This window comes from Monomorium pharaonis, chromosome 5 (genome assembly GCF_013373865.1).
Source record: "Monomorium pharaonis isolate MP-MQ-018 chromosome 5, ASM1337386v2, whole genome shotgun sequence".
Classification (NCBI taxonomy): Eukaryota; Metazoa; Arthropoda; class Insecta; order Hymenoptera; family Formicidae; genus Monomorium; species Monomorium pharaonis.
Window position 1 is genome coordinate 22,245,132 of NC_050471.1, and position 15,354 is coordinate 22,260,485.

The 15,354-nt window shown below is 37.6% G+C and overlaps 1 protein-coding gene across 1 annotated transcript in view; it reads left to right on the forward strand.

Annotated features, from left to right (window-relative positions):
• The first annotated feature begins 4,818 nt into the window (after positions 1-4,818).
• The window catches only part of LOC105833649 (neuroligin-4, X-linked), a 133,807-nt gene continuing 123,271 nt past the window's right edge, over positions 4,819-15,354 (forward strand). The window contains exon 1 of the mRNA XM_028192481.2: positions 4,819-7,898. Within this exon, the coding sequence (XP_028048282.2) occupies positions 7,511-7,898 (388 nt within the window). The 5' untranslated portion in view covers positions 4,819-7,510. The remainder of the gene's footprint in view (positions 7,899-15,354) is intronic.

The window sequence follows — 15,354 nt, forward strand, 5'->3', positions numbered from 1 at the left end:
GACTGGGAAAAATCGTTTGTACCATGTGACGATAAAATTACACGTTTAATTATATAGATAAAGTAAAATTGTATAAATGCCATTAACAACTATTAATCTGCTTTAAAAGCATTGTACAGTAAAGATGAAAGGCGCAAAATCTGTTTCAAGCTTGCAATAAATATGCTTTAGTATCATAACAATTGAATTATTGAAAAATTGAAATATATAGGAACTCAGAATTTATGATTATAGTTTCATATCAGCCAATTTGTTAATTATTTAAATTTTCAGCACAAACGATATAATACTTCGCTAAAATTGTCTGCAATATTAATGCGTTTAATAAATAAATAACATCTCGCGTATAGAGAAACAGAACGCGTATAGAGGAACAACGTTATTAATTTTTGAAAAATACTTTCTGTAATCATTTTTTTCATTTTAATATTCTTCACATACAGCACATCCTTTTTATATAGTATTAAAAATTTTACGTTACGATTACTTGAGAGTTTTCATTCTTACCAGCCCCCCCCCCCCCAATTATAGATTTGTAAACTTTTTATTATTATTTACAAAATTCTATGTGTAAAATATAATAAAAGCACGATACATAGATATGAAAAACAAAATTTTTAACTGTAAATAAAATTCGTATAGATTTTATGTAAACGTGAGTCTGTCCAAATAAAAAAAGCGCGAGACGCATGTAAAAGTCTCGAAGGAAAAGTGCGATTGTCAAATAGTTAAAAGGTCTAAAGAATCTTTCTCAGTTTGTGTGCGCGGTTTTAACGCTTTTAATACCCCCACCGATGCGATGAACCGTCATGAATATGCGCATTAAGCTCACGGAAAATACGAATGGGAGCCCTCTTAATAGAATTTAATGTCATCAACCTCGCTTCAGCGTTGAACTTATGTGGGACGCGTGCGGAGTAATTAAATGTTCCGCAGCAGTTGCAGCTGCAAAATTAACGATTTTTTGCGCAGAGCATTAAATGGTCCTGTTAGAAGTGATATTGTTATTATATAACTGTTGCGTATATAAGGATATAGGTATAAAAATTGTTTCTCAAAAGAAATCACGAAAGCACTTCGAATGAAATTATAAACAGACACAAATATACATTTAACATTGATTCGAGAAAATCAGAAATATTTGCAAAGTAAAATAGATTTCCGGATGTGTTTTTCGAGCGTGGAACATCGAATGCAATTTCCTAGAATCTATACTAAAGTTTTAAGGAAGGAATTTCATAAAAGTGCAATTCGTTCAATTTACCAACGAAAGAATTTCGCGCGTGAGAAACACTACATAAAGCGTGAAATAATAAAAGGCGCATTTTCCCAGGATTCCATAACGCATGCGGAGCAATGCATAATATCACGTTTTGAATTGCATTTATAATAGCTATAACAATGTGAATAAATAATACGCGGTGCGTCCCTTTTACCTATTTACGCTTGTTTTATATTTAAAAATCGCAGTGAACAAATAAAATTCCGTAAGAGTAACGGCACTCGTTTCAGCTCGGGCGCAAGTAAACGCTCTTTGTCCTGAAATTTCGAACCAACCAAGGATTGAAGTTGCACCCGTGGTATCGTATCCTTCCGTCCTCAAATTCCGTCCTCCAACCTCGGATTACGTTGCACGACAAAATGAAATTTCTCTTTCTGTGGACAAATGTCAACGATTCTTATTGATTTTCAAACGTCAACTCTAGTGGGCATTCTAAATAAAATAAAAAATTCGTCGGCGTGCGTCAAGTTGCCTTCCGTCAAATTATTTTTTTCCTTCTTTAATTCAAAACGACAAAACTGCCTTTCTATTTTTGCCAATTTTCTCAATTCAACGACTATTCAATAACTATACTGTTATTTAAAAAAAAAAAAGTTAATATAATCAGCAATATATTTTGCATCCCACTCTTGTTGGTTATTTTATTTTGGTTGTAGCAAACTCGCTTCGACCGATTCTCAAATTTATGTATAACGTCCTAGGTAGCGGAATTGCATGGTCGAGATACTCGTCCTTGCAAGATCCAACTTTCATAGTCACTGACGTTCCTAGGATTCGTGTGCCGTTCTGCCGCACGAAAAGCAGCATCGATTTCTTGAATTTGAATTCGTACTCGGCAGTCCGGGCACGAATTTCTCGCGTCACATTCTGTCGGCTTCGCGACCCTTGTCTCGAATCCTTACCGAAAGGCCCTTACGCCGCGCCGTGCCACGTTAAGAGATGTCACTTTACCCTCTTGTCTTCTCTTTTTATTTTATCGCGAAGAAATCTCGTCATATCCACCATCGATTGAGCGATTCCAATGTCACATTAGGACATCAGCGTTTCATGATTAATACGATTGGTCGTGTCGATAAAAATCAATAAAAAGTAATCGAGAAAAGCGGAACATTTCTGTGATAAAAAAAAACGCTCTGCTTTTTAGATGCTTATTAAATAAATTAGAATGTTTGTTGTCAAAAGTTTCTGAAATTCTTGGAGGAGTTATATTGCAAAACTGGCTAAACTTTATACAACACTTTCAACTATCAAAATCTCTACACTTTAACAAGTAGGATAATTTCTCTTTTCTTGATTCATCCAACGTATCGTTTAAACTTTAAACTTTTTTTAAAAACTGCAATCCCTGTATTCATTTCTTCGAATTGACTGATACAAGGATTAATTAAGCTGATATTCCTTTCTTTCAATTTTCTAACGGGTATAAAAATTCTTAAATTCTTTACGCTGCGAGAACGAAAATCTTCGTTCCTAAAACCACTTGCTGATAAACAATTTTATATTGTTAGTTTTGTTCTCAAAGCTTTTGCATCCTAAGAACCTTAGATTGGTGCGTGCTTGTAATTTCAATGGCATCCTTGAACTCGCACGGAGTCTTAGAAAAGCTGCATCCTCGTGTCGTAAACGAGAAGACGTTCTCGACGCGGATTTCCGCTCGATGCCTTTGTGGCCGGAGGCGGCCAATTTCCACCCCTTCGAAAGGTGGCACAGCGCCCCTCGCGTTGACTTTGCAAATATTTAACCACTCCCACTCCCCGGGCTTATCCTTAGCCACTTCTCCGTCCAATTATTCTTCGTATCTGCCTTAGCGAGAGAAAGTTGCTTTTGATTTTTTACCATAGAAAGATTTTCAGGAAATTGGACCTTTTTCAACCGGAGAAGAAGAAAATTATAATTCTTAATATAAATTGCAATAAATGGCTGTAAGAGAACAAGAAAATAATGTAAATGTTAAATAAGACATTACGGAATGAGTGATAGGAGCCAAGAAGAAATAACGTTGCGCTTCACAGGACGACATTATAAAAGATTCGTTCAATCGCGCGATTTTCTGAAAGCGAGAAATAATTCAGCGAGATAACTCGTATAGCTTCAGCGTTAGAAAAGAGTTTGTTAACGAGCATAACTACACCGTAAAGTGCGAAGGCGATGCTGAATGCAGGAATGAAGTGGTATTTCGCGAGGAGAAACTCTTTGCGCAGCTGCGCCCAGTTTCCGGAAATTCTCGTTAAAAAGTTCCTTTATTTCACCGTACCTGGATTTTCCAATGTCCATCGTGGATTCCTTGCTGCGAACAGCAAAATTGCATGATTTATGCGCGCAAGCGAGCTAGTCAAATAAATCCCGCTAATTAATTGTGTCGTTATTTATCGACTGACATTTGCATTCTGTATTGATTTAGTAATCACTAATTTGTTGAGATTTACAGAACTAACAAACTCATGCGTATATATATTTTTTACAGATAATTAGTTTCCCACAGAGAGTTTATTTTAAATTTAATAAAGTAATTTATATGCACTATGTTCTTCAAAAATTATTGTAAAAATTATTTTGAGGAGGGGTAATCATAGTGAATGAAATATTCTGCGATTATCAATTTAACATGATAATATCTGTTATGTAATATTAATAAAGAGAGTAATAGAAATTAATGTAATAAATAAGCTTCGCTACATAATTTGGTTAAAATGATAATGATAGACTGATGAGACCGTTTTATTCATTAAATATTATATACGTACAAAGTTAAAAGAGGGTTGTAAATTGTGTTTATTAAATTCACTCTAGTGGTATGTGTATCAGCTTTATATTAAAAATAATAATTATTAAAAATAAATACGCGCGTATATATAAATTATGAAAATTAATTATATTGTATGTGGTACTCTTAATAGCATAAAAAATCAATAATCAACTAAACTTAACTATTAAAGATAAGAGAATATTATTTCCTACAAAGTTTTCTACGGAGAAAAAGAGAAGTATCGGCAAAATATAAGTAATGAATAAAATCTCTTAAGTAGCTATAATTATTAATCATAATAGAGTTTAATAGTGAGAAAAATGAAGGAAAGACAAAACGTCTAAAACAACTTTTTAAATCAAATTAAAATAGCAATCAATACAATATAATTCTAAATTTGAATCAATAATTGTATTGAATAACAATAATAATAATAATAACAATAATAATAGTAATAATAAATTACAGTAAGAAAAGTACGAATTACAAGTCATAAAGAAATGGTCAGAAAAGACTAATGGATTCAGAAAATTGACACGAATACAGTGATTATTGACTTAATCACTGAACCATACCAACTAATCCCTTTTAAATATGATCATGTGAGAAGTCAATAGTGATGGATAGCTTGAAAAGAAGAAAGATGGTTCGGAAAGTAGTAGACTAGCGATTCTCGCAGAATCCGGGATTCGAACCGACAACTCTCGCCGGTCGTTCGAGGATCGATTCCTCCTGCCGTATCGACCAGGGTGCACTTCCGCCCATGTCCTGTACCGGAGTCCGGAGCGTTTGCGCGGGGCATGCGCAGCCGATGGCGAACGTCGCTGCCTGACGCCAGTCTGTCGGGGGTCGAAGTGTCGGCTACATCGGTTCGGTTGGTTTTCGTCGCATACCACGGCGTCCCAGCGGCGCTCTCACCCTTACGCGGTAATACCGTGCCCACCCCTGATCACGTCACGCGAGATTCGTTGCGGTGCATCGACCAGGGTCGACGTCAACGGTGCAGTGCCAGAGAGGGTGGTAGTTTGCCGCGACCCGACCGGGATAGCTTGACGAAACGCGGGGGTGGCCGTTTCGCTTTCGGTCCAATCCCTACTACCACCTTTCTCACGGATTTTTCGGTGCACCTCTTTCGTTAGCTTCGGGAGGTGGGGGGGGGAGCGTGTAGTTCTGTCTAGGGCTGGTTGCTTCCAGCGAGTGAGAACGTCTGTCCGGCAATTTGACAAAACTTGAAATTACTTTGGCGCATCCGATAAATCGGATCTTATCGGGAAACAATTTTCCCGATTCTCGGCAAAGTTTGAAGAAATATTCCGATCGGGGTGCCGGCGCGGGTCGCCGGGAGGGTGGAGAAAAAGCGGAGAGAAGGGTGCTCGCAGAGCTGTGCGTAAAAGGAATCCCGTACAATAGTGCGTTTGACCTGTTTGAATTGTGATGAAGAAACGATGATAGCGTGCGACCATCGTAGTGTTGTGCAGATGATCGGAAATCATCACTCAGTGATCTGTCGAGAAAGTGCGAATTTAATGGAGTAATTTAAAGATAATTGTAAAGTTTTGTTTACGTCTCTACAAGTGTCCACCTAGAAAAACTTGCGGGAAATTAGCTCCTGATCAGTAGTGCGATTTTAATCTAACTAGGTTAATTGAAAATTGAAGCTGTTGTCTCTCAGCAAGAATAGCGTCACATCCCTGGGAAGATTTGCATTTTATGCCGGAAAGATACTGAAAGGTTTAAATATAACAGTGACGTACTCCTTGAATGCAACAAGCAAAGCTTCCTGGATGCTTCTTTTATTTCTCAACCACGGTGCGCGTGTCTTTGTGCGTATCTCTTTAAGCGTCAAACCAGCCGAGGCAGCTAATGGATTTTCAGTTCCACATTTATCGATTGCAAGGAAAATCTAACGTTCTTTAATGCAAATAGCTTTATGCTGCGTTTTACTTTCCTCAAAAACTGAAAACCGGATCAACGTCAATTTCCACACCCGTAGTGATGTTTTTCAGAGAATTAGCTTCCAAAGAAAAGTCATTTGCTGAAAAATTACATCAGTAAATGTTCCATCTGACTCGATCGAGAGATTAGTTCGATGAATTACGAGATGAGAGCCAGATGGGACTCTCGTTATCTACGATCCGTCCAAAGAAATTTCGAATGAGAGATTGGCAGATTTGTTTTCTCGTAGTTTCCTCTTTTTTCTTGCCAAGATGAAACGAGCAGGTAAATATTCAAAGAGCAGTTTGCTCCTGAACGTGATTAGAGCCGGTGCATTCTATCTCTTGCGATACATTAAGCACGCCATCAAAAATGAGATCGTCTTTGTGTAAACGATAAGACACGTGTGTGAATCTCTTTTATATCAGCAGACGTGAGTGAGGAAACGGAAAATCGTCAAACGACGAGGTTATCTTCGTGTCGATCGTGAAGAGATCCTGATTTTAATTGAAAATTCCAATCTAGACATTATAGTCTGTCACTGAAAAGTGTAAAGTTCTCTTCTGACAGTGTGTATAAAGTGTGTGTGTGTGTGTGTATAAAGTAGTTCACTCATTGTTCTCATTAGACGTCCATGATAAATTAATGACAATTTTTCTTACGTGTAGAAAATTTGTACTGTATCAGTGAAGCAACAAGACGAAATATCGAACATCATTAAAACTTGCAATTCGATAGCACAAAGCTGATTCAGTTCGAAGGATAACGATGACGTTTATTAGCAGATCATGCTGATCTTCGCCACAGCATCGATGGAATATCTGAATTTAACATTACTAAATATCTAGTTAGATATTAAGACTGAAAAAATCTAATACACAACGTGTATTAATAAAATACAATCTCTGTGACTAGGAAGATATTACTCAGGATGTTTTTCCAATCTATTAATCTGCAGTCTTCCTTAGGTCAATTGCATCAGAATAGATAGATAATCAAGGACGATTTGCGATCATTCTTCTTTCCTGAATAACTTAAATACAGAGAATGTAAATCCAGAAGACTATTACAAATCCTTCAAGACCAACATATTGGAAAACCTAATTTTTAATTTCATCGGTTTCTTGCATACATTATTTGAACTCAGGAATATCTAATTAAAGACAATAGCTCTGTTTTAGAATTACTAAACAGAATCAAGACCATGATTTTCTTTAACTGGACTGTCACAAGAACTATCGTAAAATAGCAACAAATTTTACCCTTTACCTTCCGATCGAGGCCATCTTAAGCACATCGATTTAGCCAAGGAAAATCTAAAACAGTTATTGAACCTGCCCTTCACTTTGAAGGAGACTGATGTATCCAGGAGGAGGACAAGCTCCCGAGTACCGCGAGATGGATCAGTTCGCTTGCATCCGCACCTCTGAAGGTGGTTAAGAGGGAAATAGTCGCGGTGGAGGACAAGGAAGGCGGTATGAGAGACGTCGGAACGGCGAAAAAGTGATCGGCGAAGTGACGCCGAAGACGTCGGTGATCGCGTCAAGATGACGTCGTCGATCCTGGCGCTGCTCGGCTTAATTCTGGCGACCGCCGGCGCCGAGCTGAGCTCGAGGATCGTCAGGACTAAGTACGGCGAGCTGTCGGGCGTGATCGTTACCCTCGATCGATACCTCGAGGGTGTCGAGGTATTCCGCGGCGTGCCCTACGCCTCGCCGCCGATCGGCTCGTTGCGCTTTATGCCGCCTGTCAGTGGTGCCCTTTGGCATGGTGTTAAAGTCGCCGACAAGTTCGGACCCGTCTGTCCCCAGAAGCTGCCCGAGCTCAGCGACAAAATGCCCAAGGGCAGGGTAGAGTACCTCAAGCGGCTGCTGCCCTACCTCAAGAACCAAAGCGAGGATTGCCTGTACCTCAACATTTACGCGCCGGTTCAAGGTAACTTCTAGTTTTTCTTTACCGTGACGAAACCCGAGATGAATAGGAAACGCGAAATAAATCGGAGATCGAAATCGGTTAAACGATTTAAAATTCAATAAAGGATGTTTAATCAGATGGTCATTTAAAAACGCGAAACTAAATCGGTCAGATCTAATTTCAAAGAAATATTTTTCCCGCAAGCTCTATAATTCTGGAGAATACAATAAAACTGTTAAAACACCATATATTGCAACTTAAAATTAAAATGTTTAATTTATTTTATTCGCTAGCATATTTCGATGAAAACACTTCATCATCCGATAATTGTGCATTTATTGTAAAAAAAAAAATTGAACGAAAACATACTATATATACTAGAATTAATTTGCTTTGAAGCAGTATCTTTTGATATGCATCTAACTAGTAATCAAGCTGTAGATTACATTTCAGTTCGAACGGAAATCAAACGCAAAAGGATTTAAGGGATAAAGTTCTATTATCAGTACACAATTTTCCACAGAAAGGGACTCGATAAATGCGTCCATCCATGGACAGATAATCCCGCATTGGGCGCAGTTTATTTTCCAGATATCCAATTTACCTGTACAAATCGTAACACGCGATATAACGATCTCTTTTTTATTTTACCTGTAAACTTGTAATCAACACAATAGTTACATGCGGCATTTGCTATTGAGTCAAGTTGCAGTGCACCGACCCTGTTTTGCATTCGCATCTCATTCGCCTTTAGCAAACGGATCGGTAAAATACTACTTCCGTCCAATTACAATACGCGATGGACATCCATTTCGCTCAAAGTGTTGTGTCCGTGCGCCATGTTCGCGCTTTGTGACCGTGAAAGCGGTGATATCACCGCTTCCGGGGGAAGCTAACGATCTTCCTTTCCCACGAATCCACGTAATTCGAGAATTTAAGATGTAATTGCATTTTTTTAATACCGCGACGAACATCCGTTTTACATAAAGCACCATTTGCAGATCCGAACGTCACATTTGCAACTTGTGCATGTGGAGGCAAAACTACACCATGAGAATTGACAATTTTCCTTCCCCGTGGATTAACAATAAAGTGGAAAAACTGAAAAATATAATAATTTCTGATAAAATTAAATTTTAATGTGTCTTGGGGAATTTATATTAAAGTTTACATTTTTTAGAGTTTAATTTCCATATTCAGTGACCGATGATATTTTCAGATAACTGCATGCATTTCCGAACAGAAGCCACTATAGAAAGAATACGCGCTTTTCATACTACGGCACGAATCCCTGTGTCGTGAATGTGATCTTGTTAAATCAGCCAATTATCTTGCGATCCCTCGGAAAGAGGCTCAAAGATGGCGAGCTCCTTTGTGCGTGATATTTTCTCGTTTCTTCTGCATAACGGACCCAGCCGAAGAAATTCCGCGTCGATTCTTCGCCTTTCAACGACGGTTCTCGACGACGAAAGCTTTCGCCATTTATTTTCCGCGAATACATTAATCCCGGTACGGGGATATCAAGCTCGTACGAGTCTCTTTAATGTTGGATACGAAGTGGCGCATGTAGGACGTGAATGTTGATGTCAACATGATGCATACGTTACATATTATGTAAATATTTTTATAAAAGCATGTAATCCATGATTTAGTGTCCCGTGATTTTGATGAAAGACTCAAAGAATAGCGATTATAAATAATTTCAAAAATAAGGTGGGAATGTAATAGCTTATGCAGCTTATAAAATGCGAAACTTAAAGTAAAAAGTAACTTGAATAAAATAAGATGAAAATTGCGAAACGAAATATGTGATGAAAAATGGAAATAATTGCGAAATAAATTAAAAGTATTTTTAATAATAATTTACTATATGTACAGAAATTGACATATAGTTTATGTAACTAAAAAGAACGAGATGATGCTTCCCGCAATAAATTTCTTAAAAATAAAAGTTTACAAAATGCTCGATTAACATCAGAAATAAATTGTGTATCAATCTAGTAAGGTGAATAACATTTCTCCAACTTTGACATATTTCAAAATTGAACAACAATTAATGTATAACTAAAGAGCATAAAGGCAATATAGACTATATAAACGCATAAACGTATAAACCAGAAAAAAATATTATACAAGATTCCGCTCGATTATCAAAAATATTAATATTTACTTATTCTGTTACAAAAAAAGATAATTCGTATTGTTTTATGTCAAAAAATATTATCTTAATAACTTTGCGACTTATTCCATCTTCTGGTTAAACCACTTATCTTATTACTTATTGTTCATTTTCGAAAAATGAGATAAATTTACATAAAAACACAGATTTTCAAATACACATTAGAAATAATAATAACACAGGTACAATATATGTACATGAAATATATAATAATGAAATATAATATTAATAGGAATTTATTAACGTCGTAAGAATGAGATACAGTACAGAACGTGTAATAAAGAGAATGCTCTCTCTTTGCTCTACCGTGAGATATTTAAACTGTCCAAACCTGTTTCAGCGTTTAAATGTAAATGTAGCCCCCCCTTTCCTACATAATGTTTCACGTAGAGGAGGAAACATGTTCTAATTCTATGGCGGGCACTTTCGCATTTTCTTCTCCTCGTTGAGAGTTACATATAGCCGAAGTACTGGCTAAAGTTTTTCAGCCGTGTATCGCAATGGCGGCTCGAATACGCGTGTGGTGGTGCTACACGGGAACTTAATAAGAAACTTTATAATCACCTCGTGCTTAGAGAGATTAAAGCTCGCGGGGAGTAACTTTCCGCGCGGACTTAAGTATCTAAACTAGATAATAGTTTCGAAGCCTAGGCAAGCCGATCAATCTTCGCTGCTCCGAGGGGCCAGATACTCCAAAAGTATAACATCAATTCAATTTCGGACGTGCAGGCAACGTAGAATCTGTCGCGTTACGGCACTGGATACCAGAATTCCCCCGCGGTTAGAAAATTATCTGCCGAAATGAATGAAAATTTGCGAAAATTGTCGTACCTAAAATTTTATAGTATTTCAGGATAATAACTCAGCGAGCGCCGCCATTGTCACGCGCGGCCCAAACAAAGAATCCACGAAAGCGACCATTAATTTGCCGATTTGAATGGGGAAGTGTTATTTTATAGCTGGCGTTCGTTTCCCATAAATCGCTTTGCAGCCGCGGAATTCGCGCAATCCTCTCCATCCCACTCATTGGTCCACCGTTGCACTTTTGCGACGTTATTTTCTACACGCTGATAAAAAAAAAAGATTTTGTTGTGCTTCTAGTTAATTGATTTCACCCTGGAAAGTTGATTTAGAATTTCGGGAATTTCGAAACGTGATCAGTGTCGGTTAAGAATCTGAACCTCTGATATTAATGATAATTATATCACATGCGATATCTCTCAATTCTATTTTTACTAATGCATTCTATTAATATAATTAATCTTCTGTTATGTTACACGCATTTCGTTATTCCTTAATTCTGTTTTAAATATAATTGTAAAATTATGATACAAAAAATTCCGTATGTTGCGTTGAAATGGATATTCATTGCACCTTCGGACCGTAAATCGGTAGCTGGAAGGAATTACGGTGTGAATACGTGATCCCGAGGACAATTGAAAAAGCTGCATTAAACATGGCGGGATATGATTTATCGGGGGTTGAAGATTCCCGCATGTTATCGCCTTTCATTCCCTTTCTCTGTCTTTCTCCGTTACACAACTAAATTCTATTTCGATATTGAACGGCAAAAGCCTACCGCGTATGTTTTTCCATACAAGTATCAAGCGATCTTTGCATCGCTTTCGACGTTATCGTTGCTGCACTGCCACGATTCGGCGACAGTAAATTTCCGAGACAGGTAAAAAAGTGGAAAAAATAGTTCACTGCATTTACAGTTCTGGTAACACACAAATTCACATGGAATATTATGCGCATATTCGACTTTTAATATTTTTTTTTGTATGTAAAACGTGCGAGTAAATTCTTTTTTATTTTGCTTTCAAAATTCTTCTGCAGTTTTTGTGTATTTGATTTCTCCCGGCTTCTCCTGTACACTTAAATTTAATAATTAAATGTATAGAAATTACATTTTTTAATTGCATATCAAAAAAATAAAATCTGGCCAATTAAACGAATAGAATAATAACTTTTTAATACACAAATGAGAGTTGCGGTAAGAATAACAATTTTGCTAGGACGCGATTATATTAATTTCAAAATACTTAATAATTTAACAATTAACGTACATACAATCAATATAATTGAATTAGTAATTTATTATTGTAATACTACAAAATACGGAGAAGAGGAAAAGTATTTAGTTGTAATTTTCAAACGTTCTGCATTAGTTGTAATTTGAATAATCTTGTTTGTGCATTTATCGGAAGAGAAGAATGCAGCATAAGGGAGCGGAAGAGTGTCTAATCTTGCAATATGTTAAAGGTAATTGAATATTAATTACAGATCGCCTCCCCAACGGGATCGTAACACATTACATCGATTTCCTGGAGCGGGCTTTTAAACCTTATCGCGTGTAAACGATAATTATAGGATCAACGCGGCATAATCCAGTTATTAATTTAATTACGATCCCGCGCTAATTTCACGCCGCGCTGATCATTACACGGAGTATAGATTTAACGAATCAATTCCCACGTGTAATTCTGCACAATGTGTACGCTAATATGACCAAAAACTTGATCCGTCAAATGTGAATTTCACTGTCGCAACTTTGTATTGAAATTCGCGATTATTATTTAACAATCATTGCAAATCCCCGAGTCTATCCTAAACGTCGCTGCAGAGATTCACTGTAATCACAATTTCCGGCTTCGAAAGGTTTCCCAGTGAGCAAGCTCGAACTTTCGGCACCGCAATTAACTTTAATTACATCCCATTCAAGAATTACTATAAAGCGGCGATTATGCTGTATCATAATTCCGTTTCTGAATGTTAAGGGACATGCTTCAGAATTAATCTTCACTATTACGACAAAAACTGAATTTCAAGATTAAACCTTTCTATCGATTTCAAGTTGTTCGATCCATTTAATTGACTTTCATTGTTCGTGTAATTTCGACGATAGAAAAAATTTGAAATATCTGTAAAATTATAAGCGTTACTAAATCTAAATATTAGAAAAAGAATGTATTACTTTAAGAAATTCTGTCTATCAAGATATGAGGAAAATTCAAGGATCTGGGACGCTACTTTCTGAAAATACATTAATCAGCGAGGTGTTTTCGTTTCAGAGTTAAAAAGTTGTTATAAAGTGACACGACGCGTATCCGGCGGAAACGGTGGAAAGGGAAAGTCTCGTAGACTGCTTAATTATGCCGGGTTAGTAATGGAAATTAACGGGGATTAGTAATGGAAATCGAGGTGGTACCTCGTCTGAAACTAATTCCGGTGCTTCTTCTGCGCGAACTTTGCGAAACGAAGCACAGTTTCGCCCATATATATCACATGGTTATAAATCGCCGCCACATATTGCTGTGCCTTCGAGAAAGATATTTAGAATTTAAGACCTTAAGCCTCCGTAGTATATAGCCCTTCGTTCCTCAAAGTTCTGTATTTTCCAACAGAAGCGATTCTCGAGAAACCACTTAACATTACGACGAAGATTAATTTTGCAAGCAAACACAAAATTAGGCTTTGAATAAACAAAAAAAAAGACGAATAAAAAAAGAAGCAGTCGGATTTTTCATCTCAGAGAATTGCACGTTTTATTACTTTTAATTGCAAATTTGTTATGTTATTAAATTTCTCCCCCGTCGAAATCAAGAGGAAAATTGAGCGTGATAAAAAGTCACGGGATAAGGACACGGGAAATGAAATTTCAAAGAGATCCACGTCGAGGGGGAGAGAAGCGAGTAAATCGAATTTGTAGCGGGCGTGACTGTGAGGAACGAAAACGAACGGCGAGACGGCGCGGCGGGCGAAATTCGCGCAACCACGAAACAGCTCTTTTCGCGCACAGCGAACGATTCCGCATGTTTGCACGCGTGTTAGCGAAAATTCAGCCGCGAAAATGCACGGGAAAAATATAGTTGTTTGCGAAGGCCGAGCGTTCGCATTCCGCTGGCGTGTCATTAACCCCCCTCCATCTCCGCGAAGTACACATACTTTTCGCTAACTTTATGACGGCTATGCTTCAGATCAGATAATAGGAGAGAGAGAGAAAGAGAGAGAGAGAGAGAGAGAGATGGAGAATTAAACCATAATTTTTTCGTTTACTTGCACTGTTTCATTTTTCAATCACTTTTTTTTTTGTTTATAGCCAATTTTTAGTCAACATTAAAAATCAAAGTTTAATCTAAAAAAAGGTTAGATTAAATTTTGAGGATTAGCCATCCTCTTTTATTTTTAGAGAAAACATAATAGCTTCTTGAGAAATTAAGGACATTTTTTCAGAGACTAAAATATTCTTTAGCATCGCGTAAATTCGCATTGCCGATGCAATTCTGCAATATCGCAAGGAATTCTCGCGCGTACGGTAAAGTTGAAGGAAGGACGTCAACGAGGAATTATCGAGAGATTAAGGTATCGTCTCGCATTGTTACTCCCCAGACTCCATCACTCAAAGTGCTTTGGGAGGCGACTTCCGCCTCGAATCTCGCGACTCCATTTAACTCGGCCTTCACAAGTCTACAGCTTCTCCTCCGTGAGCCATTAAATGCAATTGTACGCCAGGGTCTTCTCTTTCTCGTCTACAAGGTGCTAACCAATAAAGTATCCAGAGTCTGCCTTCTTTAAGAAATTTCAATTTGCATGTGCAGAAAATTGCAATCACAACTGGCCACGAGTTTTATCCATCGAAATTAACAAGTTCATTGCAACAATAACAGATATACATTTCTGTCTAATATTATTTATTCCAACAGCCAGAGTTGCTACTACTGAAATGTTGTAGAAGATTGTAAGCATGAGCAAAAGAACTGATTGGTAAACTTTATATAATGTAATATACTTTCTCCCCAATAAGTTACAAAATTTACTAAACTCTGCACTCTCTCACTCTCTCTCTCTCTCTCTCTCTCTCTCTCTCTCAATTTGAATATTTATTCTCTCAATACAGGTTGTAAGCTTTTAGCTTCGAGCTCACGTTTACAGGAAAGCCATTACGGGCCATTCGCCTACAATTCTGCAATTGACAGCTCCATCAGGAAGCTGCGTTGGATGATTGGATCGTAGAGAATCTTCCCGACAGTGCGAGAGAGAAAGAGAGAGAGAGAAGAGAGAGAGAGAGAGAGAGAGAGAGAGAGAAGCTTGGTCACTGAGTGCGACTAGCGAACTATTCTTTACGGCTTTCAATCTTACCTTAAAGCTCCCTTTCTTTCCAATCGTTCTGTCTATCAGGTTACCGTCACGCACAGTTCGGCCCTGGTGTAATCGAGAAATCGATCGCTTGCCCATTATTTTTAATATCGACGAGAGCCCGCTTGGGTATAAGAGCTCATTTTAATCTTTTGCGTT